Genomic DNA, 18281 nt, shown 5'->3' with positions numbered 1-18281 from the left:
AGTTTGAATATTACACAACCTCAAGTCAAGCTTAATCTGAAGTTCAGTTTTAATACATGTTTAATAAAACATCTCATGTATTACAGAGCGTTCTGAACAGGAGAATGAATAGACTCCAAAAGTTAAGATAAAAACTGCTTAGAGAAAAAGCACGTATTTTAAAGTACTTAATGCTCCAAAAATATTTTAACACCTAAAGCACCACTTTTCCATTCCCTCCTATTCCTCCTAAGTGTAAAGACACCAGAGTTACCTGGGAGTTATAAGCCCAGTACCTTTGGGGCCTTGCCTGCTCTAACTTCTACCTGTTGACACGTACCCTGGAGATACATTAGGAGAGAAACTGGCCTTGGGTGGGGAGGAGAAAGAGGATGGTATTAACAGAAATTAAACCTGATTGCATATTTTGATAAAATGCACTTAGAGGAAATGTGTCTGCTTTTCATTTATCTAATTTCATCAGTTGGCCATTAAGGTGTCACACGAGGGGGCAGGCAGAGTCTGTGAGCTGTCCGAGGACACTGCCAACTCTCCACGGACCCAGAGCACTGCTGCCACAATCAGGCCGCCAGGTTCAGGCTGGAGCTTGGGGAGCTGGGCTGCGGCATCTGCCTCCGGGACCTTCCCGATTTTTTTCCTGCCTTTAGATCTCTTTAGCTGGCAGTTGTGATTACTGTTGAAGCTGCATGATGTGCAGGGGGGATTCTGTTATACCATTCTCCTTTTGTGTGTGTTTGAAAAATTCCCACAATAACAAGTTTTTAAAAACACATCTCTCCAGGGCATGAGAAGCTAGCAGGGGTGCTGAGTTTGGTGCCTGCCAAGAAGGCACTGGTGGAACTCCTTAGCTTGGAACTGCCTTTTAAGCAATTTACAGCTGAAAGACCCTTGAATATCCTGGTGTTAGACGATGCCACACGCAGTTGGTAAGACTGAGCTTAGCAGGGCCCTGGCTGGTGTAGCTCAGTCCCTGGCTGGTGTAGCTCAGTGGATTGAGCGCGGGCCTGGGAACCAGAGGATCTCGGTTCGATTCCTAGTCAGGGCACATGCCTGGGTTGCGGGTGGTTCCCTGCAGGCTATTTCCCAGCAGGGGAAGCACTAGAGGCAACCATACATTGATGTTTCTCTCCCTCTCTCCTTCCCCACTAAAGATAAATAAATATTTTTAAAAAACCAAAAACATGGGTTTCGGGGGGGGGGGCTGGCACAAAACCCACCCCCGGCCGTCTGAGCTCCTCGGACCAGCACAGACCGTGGCAGAGCTCATGTCCCCCCTGCTGCCTCTCCTCCACCTATGTATTTCCTTCGGAAGGAAAGTAGTAACTATAGGTCTTAACCCGTCTCCAAGAAGCCAGACGCAGTTTGCCTGGTTCACTAAGGTGGCAGAGCTGAGCCTCGACTTTGCGGCTGAACAGCAGGGACTGAGAAATCAAGGGTCTCTGGGGAGGAAGGGCGGGATCAAAGCTGGTGAGCTGGTCCTCACCCACACTGTCCCTGCTATAAATATGCTAAGCAGATAATGAAAGGCCTGAAGAAACTGTGACAAGAAAAAGCTGGGCAATTAAAGGATAAGATGGAGAGAGCACGCCTCCAGTGATGGGGGCCGGCCCACACTGACTGCTGAGACAAAGGAAGAAGGTGGGCAGGGGAGCCACGTGTGATCGGGGACCTATTTGCAGCATGTCAACTCCCACTGAACTCCTGGGAACTTTGGAGGTGAACGCTCTCGCACGGGGGCTGCCGTGGGACAGCCCTGGGGAGGAACGATGTCTCCGCCTTTGGAGACGGTCCCCCTCTCATCCCCCATCTCAGCACCTAGAGAGAGGCCTCACGCAACCCCAGCAGCGAGGGCAGGAACAGTCAGGACAGTGATGGGTGGCAGTTCCCGTTTAAAGAGAGACCACCGGGCGCCATGAATATTAATGACCTCATTAACAACCCCAGGAGATTTGGACTATAGCTATCTTCCCCATTTCACAGAAGAGGAAATGGGCCCAAACTCATGAAATCAGTGGCCAAACGCAACAGTGCAAACAAGGGGCAAAGTCAGTATTCCAGATCCAGGCCCTTTGATAACAAAGCCCAAGTTCCCACCAGAGCCATCCACCTCCCACGGGCGAGGAAGAGCAGTGGAAGAGGAATGACCACCAGCCGGTGGCCTCCAACTCCCTTTACCTTCAAGTGGGACGCCTGGGTGACGAAGCGGACGGGCACCCAGTCCAGCACGTCCTGGGCCTGGGAGTTTCCAAAAGGAGCCACATAATCTGGGAAGCCCTGGCCCTTCAGCAGGCGCTTCACCTTCTCCACGACCAGCGGACAGGTGACGGCCCTGGTCAGTCTTTGGAGAAGGAAAGAGAGGTCAACCGCCTGAGGCTGGTGCCCACACCAGCACCTCCCCCAGGCCTCAGCACCACGCACGCTCTGGCCAGCGGATCTTCTCAACGCTCCACCGTGCCTCTAACTTTGAGAAATCCTCGTTGGCCGGGGAGATGAATCCAAACATGTCTCCGCAGCTGTTCATCAGGCAGCTCTGACAAGAAGGGCCCCGGGCGGTTCTTGCACGCCCACGCCCCTCCTGAAGCATGCGGCATGTTAAAGGCTCCAAGGGGTCCTCCAGTAAGGAATTGTGTTTCTAACTTTAATGGGCATCTCCCGAACATCCGGGACCACAGACCTGCCCCTGCTAATACCTTGTGGAGATGTATTCCCCAGAACCTCCTTTGACATATGCTGGTTAAAGTGATCAAACCTGATCGTGTAAATGGTGAATACTGGTCCAACCAAAGTCATGCTAAAATTACCCTGGGGAGGAGTAGGGGTGGGAAGTGAGTGGATGGTGGGGTGGAGGGTGGCAGTGAAAAGAGCAAATTTTCATCTTCCATAGTGGGGACTCTGGAAATAATCTATAAAATGGAAATATCAACAAATACTAGAACTAAAATATCAATAAATATTTAAAGATTTGCAGGAAGATTTCCAAAAAATTGGCGACAAGAGTTGAGAAGGATTGCCCCGGGGTGGGGCAGGTGAGGGTAAGACCTGCCGTTATAACAAGCCACGCGGAGCTATTTGACATTTTACATGACACATACCCGCTTGATAATAAAAAGATAAATTGAAACAGAGCACATGCAGGCTTCCTCTCACTGGCTTTGTTGTGTATAGTGCATTAACATTAAAAAATATAGGAAGGACTTTCAGGGGAAGTATTTTTGCTGTGAACACAAGTGCTATGCAACCTTAAAAGCAAATCATACAAAGCCATGAGATTTTAAAAATAATCATAATAGTTTGGTTTTGAGACTTAAAATTAGACATCAGAAAATCTATAAGGTAATGTCACTGTTGCTACTACCTACTAATAAGCATAACAAGGCACCTTGCCGCTCTCGCAGGTACTTGTCAGCGGGTGCAGATGGCTGGTTAGCAGGGGGAGGGCAAGGATGTTTTATCTTCTGATCAACCCAAACAAGTTCCAATAGAAACAAGTTACACCCTTACCGCAGTTTACAGCCAGACTGCATATTGTAGCCAAATAACACTGGGGCGCGGACCCCCTCTACTGCTAAGCAGTCTTGCTCTGCTGTGCTACGAAGAATAGTGAGCTGTCCATATCTGTTCATGGTCTGAATGATCCCAGACCTTCAGACAGTTAAGGAATAACCGCCCAGGACAGCAGCAGCCTGATTCACAGGAAGTGGAGTCACGTGTGCGACGTGAGACCTGAGTGAGACCCAAATATCTCTTCTCCGGGCCTCTGGGACTTGGACAGCTATTTCCCAGGAGAGGGTGAAAACGGTTATCACTACTTCCTGGATCAGGAGGTCCCCAGAAGAAAAAATTTTTCAGAAACTGGCCCTTCAACATTCATTCCAAGCTTTCCAAGTCACTAACTTTGAGTCCCTGTGAAATTAAGCATATCTAAATGCCCATCAGCTTTTCTGTGTTAAGATTTCTTTAGAAAACAAGGACATTTTCCTGGGTCATGCTGTTTCCCCGCCAACCTCAAGTCCCCAAGGAGCCCCACTTGCTGTACAGCCAGACCCCCCTCTCCCCCCGGCCACAGCCACCCAGAGGAAGCTCTGGCTGGGACTAGTCCCTCCAGCCCACAGGAGCCTCGGAGAGAAGTGCAGCCCACTCGCGTGGCCGGGGCACTCGGCCTCCTCATCAGAGCCAGAAAGGATATCCCTTGCGAGGCTGAAACCCGGCAGCCAGCGGGAGGCCCACAGTGTAACCAGGGTTTCCACTGAGAGGAACTGGCTTTGTGTTTTGCTGAAAGACAATGCAGAGACGTCAAGTAAGTCTCACTTTGAAAAGAAAGTGGCGGAGGGAAATGAAATGCTTTTCATAATAAAACCTGGGACTGCCGACCAATAAAAGAACTTCTTCCCCACTCAGAACTATGAATACATATGCAGCCAAGTGGGGGAGTGCCTCATGCTGTAAAGAACAAGCGCACCTGCCAGGGACCTCGGTGCCCAGCAGGGAAGGGCACAGGCTCTGCCCGAGTCGCTCCGACTCCCCAGGCTCAGGGCAAGCTTTTGTTCAGCACCGGGGGTTGGATATGGCAATACTTCTAAACTGCAGTTATTTTTTTTTCACTAACAAGTTAGGGTTTCTCTTTACTTGGCAATTAAATACTTGTACCAAATGGATCAAACTTACCTGAATAAAATGAATTTCAAACTTTTGCTGGAGCGGGAGCACTGCATCGCTGACTGCCCCCAGAAGGAGAGAGAGACCGGCTTTCGTTATCTCACCTGCATCTGTGTAGGTGAGACTGTACTTCACCTGAAAACAAAAGACACTTCAAATGCACCTGCTCCCGTGACCTTTCTGCAGCTCTACCCATAACTCAAATAAAACACACACAGGAGGGAGGCGCTTTCCCGCTTCGCCACTTGTGAAGCTTTTCCTCTCCTGTCCTGCTGGGTTATGGGGGTGCTCCTTCAGCATCACCCCTGCTGACACACAGGGTCCTTTGAGCCCGTCTGTACCCCGTTACGTAAGTTCCAGGAAGCTGGTCTGGGCAGAATAGAATCAGTCTGTCTCTGCAGAGGAAAGACATTACAACAATGGCAACAATAACAAATTTTGATGTCCTCTCGTAAGACGCTAGGTTTCTGGAGAAGCCACAGGATTATTTCGGAGACAAAGAGGTGTCCTCTGATGGGACAGCAGGAAGGCAGGCAGGAGGCCGAGTCAAGAAGAGCAACACCCTGGGTGGCCCAGAACCCCTTTCGGGGGCCTCAGTGAAACTCCTCAAGACCACGCAGTTGAGTCTGCCACGAGCAGATGGAGCTCTCACAGCCGAATTGGGGGCCTACCTCCAGAACCACGTGAGTGCAGATTTTAACAGCCCCAACGTCCACCAGAGCCGGCTTCCACACGTCAGTGCCTTCCAGTCGGGTGAGCGTTTTATTCAGCGACTGAACGATGACGGACTGAACAGTGATAGGGACCTGCGAAGTGCCAAAGTCCTGGGTTACTGGAGACACACACAACGATGGGGGCGAACGGGTTGAGTAACACTTGAAATAAATCTCCACTGACACACTGCCAGACAGGGACGAGCATGCTGCAGAAAAACAGGCACACTCTGTAACTCCACGTTTGCGAACATACAGGTATCTATATGTAAATACACATATTCACTCACAGAGAAAACACTTGAGAAGCACACAGCCGAAACTCGAAATGTTACCTCTGAAAACATGTTCCCACAACAACCTGTACACAAATGTCCACGGAAGCAGTTAGGAAGCCACAAACTGCAAGCATCCCAAATGTACATCAGCGGATGAATGGATACATAAAATGTGGTATATTCATGCAAAAGAATATTATTCATCCATACAACATACATGAACCTTGAAAACACGGTGCTAAGTGAGAGAAGCCTGGCACATATTATGTGATTCCATTTACATGAAATGTCCAGAACAGGCAAATCTACAGAGACAGAAAGTACCCGAGTGGTTGCTGGGGACAAGGGGGGAGGGGACGAATGAAGAGTGACCATTAATGAGCTCGGGGTTTCTTTCTGGGGTAATAAGAATGTTCTGGTGATAATGGTGATAGTTGCACTACTTTGTGAATATGCTAAAAACCACGAAATTGTACACTTTAAAATGGTGGTGAGTTTTATGGTAGGTCACTTGTGTCTCTCACACAAAACTCTCATCGCACCATCAAATGCATGTACACACTCACCTCCACAACACAACTCCTACCGATAAACGCACTCGCTCTGTACACACACGTGCATATCCTCCACAGTCCCGGGGCACATCCCCCGACCCCCACGGACTCCCTGAACATACACTTGGCCCAGTTCATACACAACTTCTGCCCCCGACACACGCACACGCAGCAGTGGGGCCGTGGGCACGAGAGAGCAGACGAGTCTGTCTGGCCCAACCAGGAAGCCCGGTGCGCCCAGTGCTAACGACTGACCCTTTTCATTTACAGCCCTCGCCCAGCAGAGTGGCAAGGCAGCGGGCAATTCTTTCAATGTGTTGAACCTCTAGGTAGCTGGGCCTCTTTGGGAGACAAATCTGACATTGGCTTTAAATCTGACACTGGCTCTTAGAAACCACCCTCTCCAGTGGTTTCTGTGGCTTTGAACTTTGCCCTCAATCATGTGCCATGCTGTTTATAATTCAAAATTACTAAATGTTTAAGCTGTCATTTTATAGATAAATATTTCTTCTGTGTCTGCTCCCATGACCAAGAATACCTGTAACTGTCCTTATCAGTTAAACTGCTCGTATAAGAACAGACACGGTCTGGAAGCGAAAGCAGGCTGTCACAGGACAGACTGACAGAAAGGTGACACCAGTGACCACAAGGCCCTCTGCATGACAAGCCACACCAGTGGGTTTAAGAACTACAGAGGGAGTCCCAAGCTACAAGTTAATTAACTTTTAAGTCAACAAAAGATAGCCCTGGATTCCTCTACGTGAACCGAATGACCCGATTCGGCAATGATTCTGGGTTCCGAGAAGTGCACGTGCTTCCATCCCAGCCTCTGAAGGAGCCGCTCCTGCGGTGTGCGGTGTGGTCGGCAGAAACCGAAGGGTCCGGTTTCAACAAGCTGTGGGAAGACCCACAGGCAGGGCGATGGCTGCACAGCCCATCCACGGCCACTGCAAAGCCACGGACTGAAAATGGCGGGGCTGCTCCAGTTTCCCACGTGTCCCATTCAGGGGTCGTATCCCACCCCGAACTAAAGAACTAACATGCACTTTACAAAGAAACTCCGGGGCCAGGACTTCACCTGTCACTGAGGGCCCCACAGATATTGACAATGACTCTAGAAATCAGAAGGGGAGTCACTTAACGGGGAGACTGGATCCAATATTTATATTCCTGATTCTCTAACAGACCTTGGGAGTTGCTTTTTAAAAAAAATGTAAAGACGTCTCTGATATCAAGTCAATAGTTTGTCTTTCAGAGCACAGACTTGAACTCCACACAGATCTGAGCTGGAAATCCCAGCCTAGCCCTTCCTGGCCGATTGCATGGCCGAGGGGTGCAGACAGGAAGTGCGTGGAGCTGCCCTCGATGCCTGGCACATGGAAGAGCTGGTCCAGCGCCGTGGTCTCTGGAGCTGCACAGCCTGGATTCCCATCCCAGCTCTACCATAGGACATCCCAGCGTCCTGCATAGCCTTGGGCAAGTAATTCATCTGTGACTCACAGGGCAGAGAGGACAATCACAGGACTCAGCTCCGGGGGTTGCTGAGATGACCGCAGGGCTTCAGACATGTGTAATTGGAATTACGAGCCTTACAGTAACACCCCGTTATTTGTCTCACAACAGGTCCTCCCTGCTTGACTGAGCCAACCCCCTCATCACCCATTCACTTAACACATAACCCACTGAGTACCCAACACACACGAGGCACCGCCCTAGTGCTAAGGACATATAAACAGGGCCGCTGCCCCCGCAGAACGGCAGAATCGAAACCCTTTGTAGTGACTCAGATGTATTTGAGAGCTAGTCCAGTGAATTTCAAATTGGGTTCCTGGGAGCCAGAGGTTCCGTAGAGGAAACAAACGGAAGAGATGGAGCGGCCAGGCAGACAGAGGACTTCTGGCCACCACCCTTGCTCCAATGGGGGCCTTCTGATTCAACCCATGTTACACACTAGGGAGACTTCTACTTGAGATTTCCTTTGAAGGAGCCCTGTAACTAAAACACATTCATAAATGCCTTCACAGATGAGGAAAGCCTGGCCCACACACAGTAGTGTGAAGTTCAAAGCCACATGAATATTTCCTTTCAAATAGCGACCTCGAAGGCATTTGTGTCCACGGATTTAATGAAATCAGTCACAGGAGCTGCCGCTGTCCCGAGTGCGTCCTGTGTGCCAGACGCCACACAGAGCACGTCATGTGCATCAAGGCTTTGCATCTGCTTGACACTTGTGGGGGCTGAGGGGCACGCTGCACAAGAAAGTACTGGCAAAGCGAAGTTCTGAACAAGGCAGACCGATCCCACAGGCGCTGGGAGAGTACAATAAGGCCATCGCCTGTATCCCGAGGCAGGCAGAGGGCACAGACCTGGGAATAAGAGCTTGATTCATGTTCCTTCTCTCAGATGTAGCCACACAGAGATGATGGCCCCACCAGAGCCTGACAGAGCCCCTGGGCTGGAGGCGACAAGGCTCGGGACAGAACTTACCGGCAACGCAACCCCTGAAGCTACACTGAGAATGCTCACCTCGCACCCGGGTGTGTGCGTTCGCTGGGGAACAGTCTGTGCCCCCACCCTGGGCGGACAGCACCCCGGGAGCTGGGCAGCTGTGCTGACAGCAGACCAGGAGACGTCAAGGGTGGCCGGGAAGGCACAGATGCCAATTGCGCTGATGTGGGGTTGCAGAAGGCTCATGTACTAAAGAGTTTCCTTATTTCATTTCTGCTCGCTCTTTAACAAGTATTTTCATTGTTGGCAGTAAGGTACCCTTCTCATCATAAGTATAGTCATTTCAAAGGGCTCAGAAATAAGGTAGCGTATCATAAATGAACTTTCTATTAAGAAATTTTCTTACCTTTGTTTGTGAATTAGGTACCTAGACAAAAAAAAAACACAAAATGTGTTCAATACAACAATAGCAAAGCATTTTTATCACTTTTTTTCAGTGTGGGTTGAAGGGCATAGTCTCACCTTATCAAAGATTTCACAGAGAGGAAAAGAAAATATCCTTAATCAAGACCTGCCATCTACACCTTTTTGTATCATCATAATCAAACAGGTAACTTGACATTTTTCCTTCTATATTCATCTCCTTCAGAAGGGGAGCTTAATGAGCCAGCCCAGCAGAGCTGGTCCTAAGGAAGGCTCTGCACTTCAGGGCGATTATTCGGGATTTTCCACATGGTCACCGGTGACACCGCCCTGCGAGGGAGATGTGGCTCCTGTCCTCCGGTCACGTGCACCATACTGTACTCGCTGGAAGGACATCGGCACTTTCACAGCCTCCTCAGAGGCCGTCCGCCCTCTCCACACAGCCAGAGCTCGCATTCCAAGGTCTCACCTCCCTCCTCTGATCACAAGACACCTGCCCTGTGAGGCCCATGGGAGCTTCGGGGAGGGAGGTGAGCAGACATGTCCAGGGAGGCTGTGCTCAAGATGAGGGCCTGCATGCCTGGGCGGAGACTCCCAGAAAACTGAGAATCAGCTCCCCTGGAAGAATTCGCAGGCCTAGGTGGCTTATGAGAAGAGGCAGAAAGGGACAGGGGAGGAAAATGTTAAATTTGATTCTGAGAACTGAAGCCCAGCTGGTGCCACGGGCCATCCTTCCCCATCCCCCAAAAAGGAAAAGCAGGAGATCCGGCTTTCCCAAGAATCATACGGCTCCTAATCATGAAAACACAGTTTCTCCTCTGGCAACCCTCCATGTCATCCACCATCTGGGCCAGTGGCCTCTCTCATCAATTGTTCAAGCTTTGGTCACTTCGACAGGAAGAAGGGAGCTTCGCTGCTCCGCGCTTTGCCTTCTGCATTGGTCCTACTTCCTGTCCTTCCCTGCTTGCTTATTTCATCTGCCAACCAGAAAGGGGATTTCTAATTTTTTCTGGTCTATTTCTGCAATGGACATTTTATAATTTCTAAAGCTTTTGCTTATTCATTTATTTTATTCAGGAGACAAACATCATTGATTGCCATTAAAATGAATGACAGCAAAAAAGAAAAAAAATGAAAGCAAAATATGAGCCAACTGTATAGAAATATAAATTATTAAGTGTGATTTTTTTCCCGGTATCTTTAGTATCAGCATACAAAAGAACTGGAGAAAAATTAAAAATTGCATGCCAACCATGCACTGAAATAATACTATACTTACCATTTTTAAAAAGGGTACAAAGAAGAGAAAACAAATCTCACAAATCTCTCAAACTAATTCTCACCCTCAGAATTTGAGGGCTGCTGTAATAAGCCATGCCCAGCGCTTCGGTGTCTTCGCACTGCTCCAAACTCATCCTTCTGGTGCACGTCACAGCTCGGTTCACCAAAAATGCTGGAAGTCACACCATTCCCAAGGGGGAGAAAATTAAAAAGAGAAGAAAGTGTTCGACCGTCCAATGGTGACTAAAAAACTGTCATCTACATAAAACCACAAAATGAATTATGACACAGATATGCCGCATGTTTAAAATAGGGTTTAAAAAATTATTCTTCAAATAGGTAATACATTCGCATGTTTCAAAATTCAAAAGGCACAAAAAAGCACTGAGAGACGCCCCTTTCAGGCCCCTGTCCCCCAGCCCTCCAGAGGCGATCAGCATGAAATTTCTTGTGTGTCTTTCTGGAAATATTCTATGCAAATGAAAGTTTGAGTATACATATTTTTAGTATTTCTTTCCCCTTTTGGAAACAAATGTACAATATATACCCTGCCCTTTGGTTTTTTTCACTGAACAATATGTCTTGGAGCTCAGCCTGTCTCAGTACATGAAGAGCTTCCTCCTCCCTTTTTGAGGAATAATTAGTATTCCACCATGGATGTGCCATGATTTATTCAGCCAGCTCCCCATTATCGGACGCTTAAAGTCGTCTCCAGCTTTGCTGTCGCAAACAATGCTACAGTCATTATTTTGCATGTGGGCCAGAGTGTCTGTAGTGCCAACTCCTAGAAGCAGAACGGCTCTGTCAAAGGGCATATTCATTTGCAATTTCCATACAAATTGCTACACTGCTCTTGGCTGAGGATGCTCCAGCTTCCAGTCCCACCAGCTATGCAGACGAGTGCCTGCTTCTCCACAGTTGGGCTTTGCCAATCCATTAGATGGAAACACTCTCCGTTTGGTTTTAATTTACGCCGGTCCTGTTGTGAACAAGGTTAAGCACCTTCCCACCAGAATACACTGGCCTAAGCATGGGCACGCCGGTGCCAAGAGGACTGCACCACCGTCCACGGAGCTTCTGAAAGGAGCAGCAGGGCCCATGGGAGGCAGCTGCGTGGGTTGCCTCCCACTCCTCCACCACCCACGCGAGCCTGAGCAAGAAACGGAATGTTCCTTGGTCTCCTCATCTAAATAATGACAGTAACTCTACTTTAGAGGCACTTAACCCACTTAACACACAGTAAGTGCTTAATAAAGGTCAGCTATGGACAAACGTTAGCTCTGGTGAGGAAAGACCTGTCCCACCGACTGGGCTGGTTCAGGTGGGGGCTCCCCACCACTACAACTACTCAAGCAGTGATGCCTTCGTGGCAAAGATTCCAGCTCTGAACTACCCTACCTAACTTTTGGAGCTTCTTTCAACTCTTAAGACTCCTCTGTTTCTAGTGATGAAGCCCCGTTTCATTAGGACTGCTATGAGGTTAAACTGAGCAAACTCTGTTTTAAGGGGAGAGAAAACCGCCCACTCTTACCTGCAGGGTTATTATCGGTGCACAGAGACGACGTGAGGGGAGAAGGAAACCTCAGAAACGAATCCGAAGTCTGCAGGACAACCCCATACTGCAGAGAGAGTCACCAACAGTCGTCGCGCTGCTGTTACGGCATTCACTCAACACTCACTGGACACCGGCTACGTGCCCGGCGGCATTTCAGGCATTGGGAGCACAGGGTTGAGCAAGACACGGATACGGTCCCTGCCGCCATGAAGCTGACCTCTAGCTGCCCCTCCTTTTCTTTTTCGGGGGTGCACATCTGTACCTCCATGTGACTGTGTTTAGGGGCCTCCTCATTAAAGAATTCCTCTGGCTCCAGTGCCTGCCTCCGAAGACAGGAAGTCGGTGGCCCGGGGCAGGGCTGAGAGAGCATTACTTTTCACTAGCAACACTTATTTAAATAACAGACACAGTATACACTAATATCATTATATTCATATATGCCTTCCTTGCTGAAACCAAACCCCATGAAAATTTCTGCCAATACCCAAAACAAAATATATAGCTATTGGGCATTCAGCTAACTTTTTTGATTTTAAAAAGAATATCCAGAGGCCTTGGCACCAGCCAGGGTGTGTGGAAGCAACCCCTCTTCTCCCCTGGAGCTGGGAGTGTAAACTCCTGCCATCTTTCTGCCGGGCAACCTGGTATCGATAGTTTAAATCTCCAGTCCTGTTGACCGAGTTAACACATTCATGGGAACATAATCTAAGGATTTAATCAAAGATACACATATCTATAAAAATGTTCATCTTGCATTACTGATAATAGTAAAAACTGGAGATGAATGTTCTATTATTAGTAGAATAGCTCAGTAACAAAGGCGGATACATAGAGAGAAGGAAGATGTATCAGTAAAATGTGCCCCCAACACTAGTTCTGACAAGTTCCTTGCAGAGCCAGCGTCAGGGATACTGAGTTTTTCGCATCAGGTGAGTAGGGGCAGTGGCGTTTGTAAGGTAATGCCCGCAAAGCTCTGCATTGTGGCTGATACATGGAAAATGCTCAAGAAATGGTAGCTTTTACGCTGACAGGGGAAGATGCATGAGATTTATCACTAAATGGAAGAGGAGGTGCATGGAACAACGTGGGTAACTAACTATACACCCCACTTCGGTACAATACTGTATGTATATTCGATGCACTTAAAATCAGGAGTCACACCAATGGGTTTACAGTGACTTGCAGTGTGCTTTTTAAAAAAGATTTTATTTATTTATCTTTAGAGGGGAAGGGAAGGAGAGAGGGAGAGAAACATTAATGTGTGGTTGCCTCTTGTGCATTCCCTGCTGGGGACTGGCCTGCAACCCAGGCATGTTCCCTGACTGGGAATTGAACCTTGATCCTTTGGTTTGCAGCCTGCACTCAGTTCACTGAGCTACACCAGCCAGGGCTGCAGTATGTGTTTTTAACGGGGATGGGGGCCTTTCCATGTCTGCTTATATACCTCTATACTTTTATCTTTTAGACTAGCCCATGTAGCTTTTACATCTATTTTTAAAAGATGCTTCTGCAAATTCTGAAGTTTAGTGGAAGTTCATGATGATCACACTGAAAGGGTGACCAGGGGAGAGAGATGAAACAGCACTTGTCTTCTCTAAGTCTGTAAAGCTAAACACAGCTTTGAGAAGAGCACGGGCACCCCGCCCCTCCGCTGCACATCCCCGGCAGCATGCCTCCAGCACTTTGCTGCATCTCCTGAAGTGGAGAAGAACAAAGAATTCTGCAAAGACAAATGCAAGCTTACCGCAGAATAAATTATGTTAAACCCCATGTTAGAATTCAACTACTCAATTTTAACTTCCATGATCTTTGATTTATAGGCACAAAATTAAGCTGTTTTGTCTATAATATGAATTCTATGTCTCAGGTAGCTGATTTTACTGGGAACATACTGAAAAATTAACTTGCAAGGACAGGATATTTGCAATAGGATGAACAGGCTTAGGTTCTTGGCTCACCTCATATTTAGGCGTATTTGGAGCATCTGATTCATCTGTGAAAGAAACATCTGCTTCTGCATTCAGTGAAAAACCATCAAATGTTTTCATCAATTTATCAAAATTGTTTTCATCAGGCACTTCTGGATTAATAAAGGACAATGCAGGTTTATCTGTTTTTAGGAAAAAAAGCATTTTAAATCAGTATAAAGCACCCTAACCCTAACCCCAAGATTCCTTGAATCTGATAAACAAACAGGACCCTCAGACCTGGCCTGTTTCTCTCACAGTGTGGAAGCAATGATTTCTAAAGCCACAGAAAAACAGCACCGCAGAAGCCAGTCACTTTCTCCAGCCCAAGGATGGTGGCATCTGTTCCACAAATCTCTAAGGGGAAGCTGTTCCCGGGTGGCCATGGGCATGAAAGACCCTGTTTCTACCCTCACACCACCACCTACGAAGCCCGTGCTGTTTATGGAAAAGGGAGAAGGAATCGGGCTGGTAGGTTCACTGGGCCGGTGTTATTATGTAAGAGACCGTGACAGTGACTGACCAGTCGTCACTCCCGGTTACAAGCCACAGTGCATTCACCTGAGTTTTCACTTACAAGGGAACAAAGCCAAAATGTGAATGTCTTATTTTGAAAAAGTGATAAAGCCTTAACTGATACAGCCATCAGTGTGTCTCTGATCTTTGATACCGATGGCATTTTACACCTTACTGGTGCTTGAGATCTAGACACCTATTTGAGCCAAACACTCAGATAAAAATAAAGATCCTGTTTTCATGCAAATATCCTAGGTAAAAATAAAAGAGAAAAAAGGAAATTGAAACCAAAGCTGAACCTGATTCTCAACCATTAAACCAGGAGGAAATAAAGGGGGGGAAAAAACCTCATATACTGAAATAAATCTATATTCCTATGCATGTGGGCATACCATAAACACTTTGAAATGAAGTATGAGATTTCAAAAGTCAACTTCAGTTTCTTTACTTCTAAAGAAAACATGCAGTTCCCTGTGAAATGACCTCAAAAGACACACCCAAGCCCAACCACAGAATGACTGCTTTACATCTTAACTATAACAGCACATTTTTCCACAACAGATATTTTAAAAGAGAAAAATTGTCAGACTTTCACAAAACATGTCACCACCAAATACTTACAGTTTGTAATGTGAATGCAGAAAATAGATGGATTGATCCGGTCAACAATTTTAAATACTCTCTGAGGTGGGTTTGCTGTGAAATTCAATGAATAAATGGCTGCTCTTTGGCTACAAAACCGACTATCACCCCTGAAAATTAAAAAAATAATAATAATACAAAGTCTTACGGCATGTGAACACAATCTTAGCAAGATTATTTTAAAGCTAGGGCCCTGGCTGGTGTGGCTCAGTGGATTGAGCACAGGCCTGCGAACTAGAGGATTGAGGTTCGATTCCCAGTCAGGGCACATGCCTGGGTTGCAGGCCAGTTCCCAGAAGGGGATGCATGAGAAGCAACCATACATTAACATTTCTCTCCCTCTCTCCTTCCCTTCCCCTCTGAAGATAAATAAATAAAATCTTTTTTTAAAAAAGATTATTTTAGAGCTGTCGGATGCTTGTTCTGTGTACCATGCTAACAACTACGGGGAGGTATTAACAAAAGTGTGGTGCTAGAACTGTACCCATTTTTATTTAGTTTATTTATTCAGTGTTAAAATGTTTGGCACTTGAAAGTTTTTCCTCTAACAGGGAAAACATTAAGACGAGTAGAATAACCTTTAAGGAAATCTTGTCCAGGATGAAATATAAATCAGGGTATAATTTTGATGTACATAAACCCTGTAAACTCAGACAGAATCAATTCTATGAAATCTTACAGGACTTTTATAAGTTATCAGAAGGGATCTAAAATTCCTTTTCTTTAGAATAAAGCGATCTTCAAAGGACAGTGAAAATAAGAAAATGTGACGTCATCTGGAAGTTTTGGGGGCTTAGAAGTTAGGGCACAGCCAGTTCTTCAACCAATCCCAGACTTCATAAAACTTAATCACTTTGACTCAGATGCAGGTATGGTATAGCTAGCGATAGAGATACAACGGAAATGGGATTGTATTCTACATCCTGCTTTAAAGCCTTTTCTCACTTAATATAGAATGCCCAATATTTACACCATCAAATATGTTTTTGCAATATTATACTAAATGACCTCATCATCCCATCTCTGGTCAGAGCCCATAGAAGAATCAACCAATAAGTACATAAACAAGCAGAACAACAAATTGATGTTTCTCTCTCTCTCACCAACTGAGCTACCCAGCCAGGGCAAGCACGATGATTTTCAACAAAGACTGAACCACGCTGTAGTCAGGTAGCCAGAAAAAATATTCTGACTGCAACATCCCATTCTCCAAGCATCTTTACAATATTAGAAGTAGATTTCATTTCCTATTAGTCAATAAAATAGTTTTTCATGGGAGAAACACATTGTACTTCCAAAAAGCATTCAATCTATCAAGTATCAATTGCTACAAATTGCTGCAAGGTTAAATTTAAATTAGGTCTCTCTGAATATGTTAGTCCCATCTGGAAAAAAATAACTTCTTTAAGTGCTGCTGCTTTCTTTCTTTTTTCCCAAAAAAGCTTTGAAATCTGAATTATAAGAAACAGATTATTCAGAAGAGATCATTTCTTTGCCTTGTAATAGACTGGGAACATCATCTTCCATTATTCTCCTATACAATATGAGCTGTGAGAATTCCTGGGAGACTTGCATGTCAGAAAAGTATAAACAAAGCTCTCCTGACTATCTATTTAATTTACTGCTTCAAGTACTATGTCCCAAACAAAAGCTATAAAATTAAACTGTGCCTTTCACCCTAGGCTATAAATAACACTAATTCACTGACACAAAAGTGTGACACATTATCTGTTTACAAATCAAAGTGAAATGTAATTGAATCTCTGAACACAGAGATGTCATTATACTCTTTTGTCTGCACTATCACCTGGCTGGATGCAAATAAGAGATAGATATTCTTCGACTTATGGTTTGGACAGCATGGCTTCCAAAGGATGCAACATTCAGGAAATCAGGTTGGAGTTTTTCAGCCTGGGGATGTTTTCACATTCTGCCTCAAAATTTTATAACCTTGGTCCAATTGTATCAGAACTGCCATGTGTCACAAACTTACGTGACAACTGGAATTGAGCAACAGGAGAAGACACTGAAATCCATGGAACTGCAGTCAGGATCACAACAGCAGTTGACGTCACACTGTGCTGGAGACAGGTCACAGCCACACAAAGAAGCGACTGCAGGAACGAGAGGTGAGTGGCACAGGCATCGCAACCAGCAGGTGGTGACTGCCCCCTGCCACGGGTGATGCACCACAAATCCATTTCACACAAACGTCCGTTTGATTTTTGCTATTGCACTTTGGGGCAAATGTGTGAAGTGAAAATTAGTCAGTTTGAGCATGCCACAATCTGGGGTTTCCCCAAAGTGGCTAATCATCTCACTATTCACTTGGAAAGTTGTTTATGCCCTACCTACAAAGACAGTGATTTGGTAAACTGACTGTGAAACCCAGACATGCATTGTTCAAAAATTTTTTAGATGCTGATAATGGAGACAGGTTTAAGAACCAGCATACTAAGGCACTTGCCTGACCATAAGAACTGCTGGTTTAATATTGCAGATCCCCAAGCTTCTCCTCTGGAGATTCTGACTCAGAGGAAGAACCCACTTAAGGCAAACCAGGAATCAGGGTTCTCAATCTTGCTCTTCTCTGAGATGTCATCTGCAGCTCTGAAGCTGAGCCCATACTCACAGGCTACTCTGGTCAAGAATCAAACTGGCTCAGGTGCTTCGTACTTGGAGTCCTAGAAATATCTTTGGTAATTTAGACAACAAAGCGTGGGTAAGTGTAGAACTCTCCCCACTTAGAAACTTTTCATTTTTAAAACTAATGACTATCTGGATTTTTTATTCCTTATTTCATTCTGGCAAACAGTGGGGGAAAACCCTTAAGCCATGCTTGCACGAGGTAAGTGTTAAAAAATGTCAACCATCATTATTATTACATCCCTACCCAGGCTACCCCTGCAGGGAGATTCAGGGGGATCACTGTGGATCCCCCGGAACTGGCACGTGGTACCCACCGTCCATCACCGGGGTAGGCCTGGGACTGGAGGGTCCGGGAGCCCTGGGGGTACCGGGGGGCCTAGGAGACAGGGCAGGTCGGAGAGTCGTCGGAGCTGGCTCCGCAGAGTTGAGGCCCTCCATCGTCACCGCCAGGGTGGCCCCGGCCTGGGCGCTCACGGAGACCCAGCAGTCCAGGAGCACCAGCAAGAGTGGAGGAAGGCCCGGTGGCCCCATCGCCAGATCGAACCCCGCGCGGCTAGCGACGGTGACCCGGTGTTGCCTGGCAACCGTGGTGGCCATGC

The 18281-nt window shown here is 46.7% G+C and overlaps 1 protein-coding gene across 2 annotated transcripts in view; it reads right to left on the bottom strand.

The window, feature by feature from the left end:
* TCTN1 (tectonic family member 1) overlaps window positions 1-18281 on the bottom strand; it is a 20834-nt gene extending 2553 nt beyond the window's left edge. The window contains exons 1-12 of one of the 2 annotated variants that reach the window (XM_053669755.1): window positions 17997-18281; window positions 17027-17147; window positions 15013-15143; window positions 13867-14018; window positions 11885-11972; window positions 10416-10525; window positions 9056-9076; window positions 5328-5462; window positions 4666-4791; window positions 4188-4272; window positions 3502-3643; window positions 2176-2338 (exon numbers count right to left, since the gene is read on the bottom strand). In XM_053669755.1, coding sequence (XP_053525730.1) covers window positions 2176-2338; window positions 3502-3643; window positions 4188-4272; window positions 4666-4791; window positions 5328-5462; window positions 9056-9076; window positions 10416-10525; window positions 11885-11972; window positions 13867-14018; window positions 15013-15143; window positions 17027-17147; window positions 17997-18279 — 1557 coding nt within the window. In that variant the 5' untranslated portion in view covers window positions 18280-18281. The remainder of the gene's footprint in view (window positions 1-2175; window positions 2339-3501; window positions 3644-4187; window positions 4273-4665; window positions 4792-5327; window positions 5463-9055; window positions 9077-10415; window positions 10526-11884; window positions 11973-13866; window positions 14019-15012; window positions 15144-17026; window positions 17148-17996) is intronic. The other variant, XM_053669756.1, reaches the window with a different exon arrangement.

This window comes from Artibeus jamaicensis, unplaced genomic scaffold, assembly GCF_021234435.1.
Source record: "Artibeus jamaicensis isolate MK-2021 breed Jamaican fruit bat unplaced genomic scaffold, CSHL_Jam_final contig_525, whole genome shotgun sequence".
NCBI classification, from domain to species: domain Eukaryota; kingdom Metazoa; phylum Chordata; class Mammalia; order Chiroptera; family Phyllostomidae; genus Artibeus; species Artibeus jamaicensis.
The sequence above is the reverse complement of the archived record's forward strand: the minus strand, read 5'-3'. Positions and strand labels throughout refer to the sequence as shown.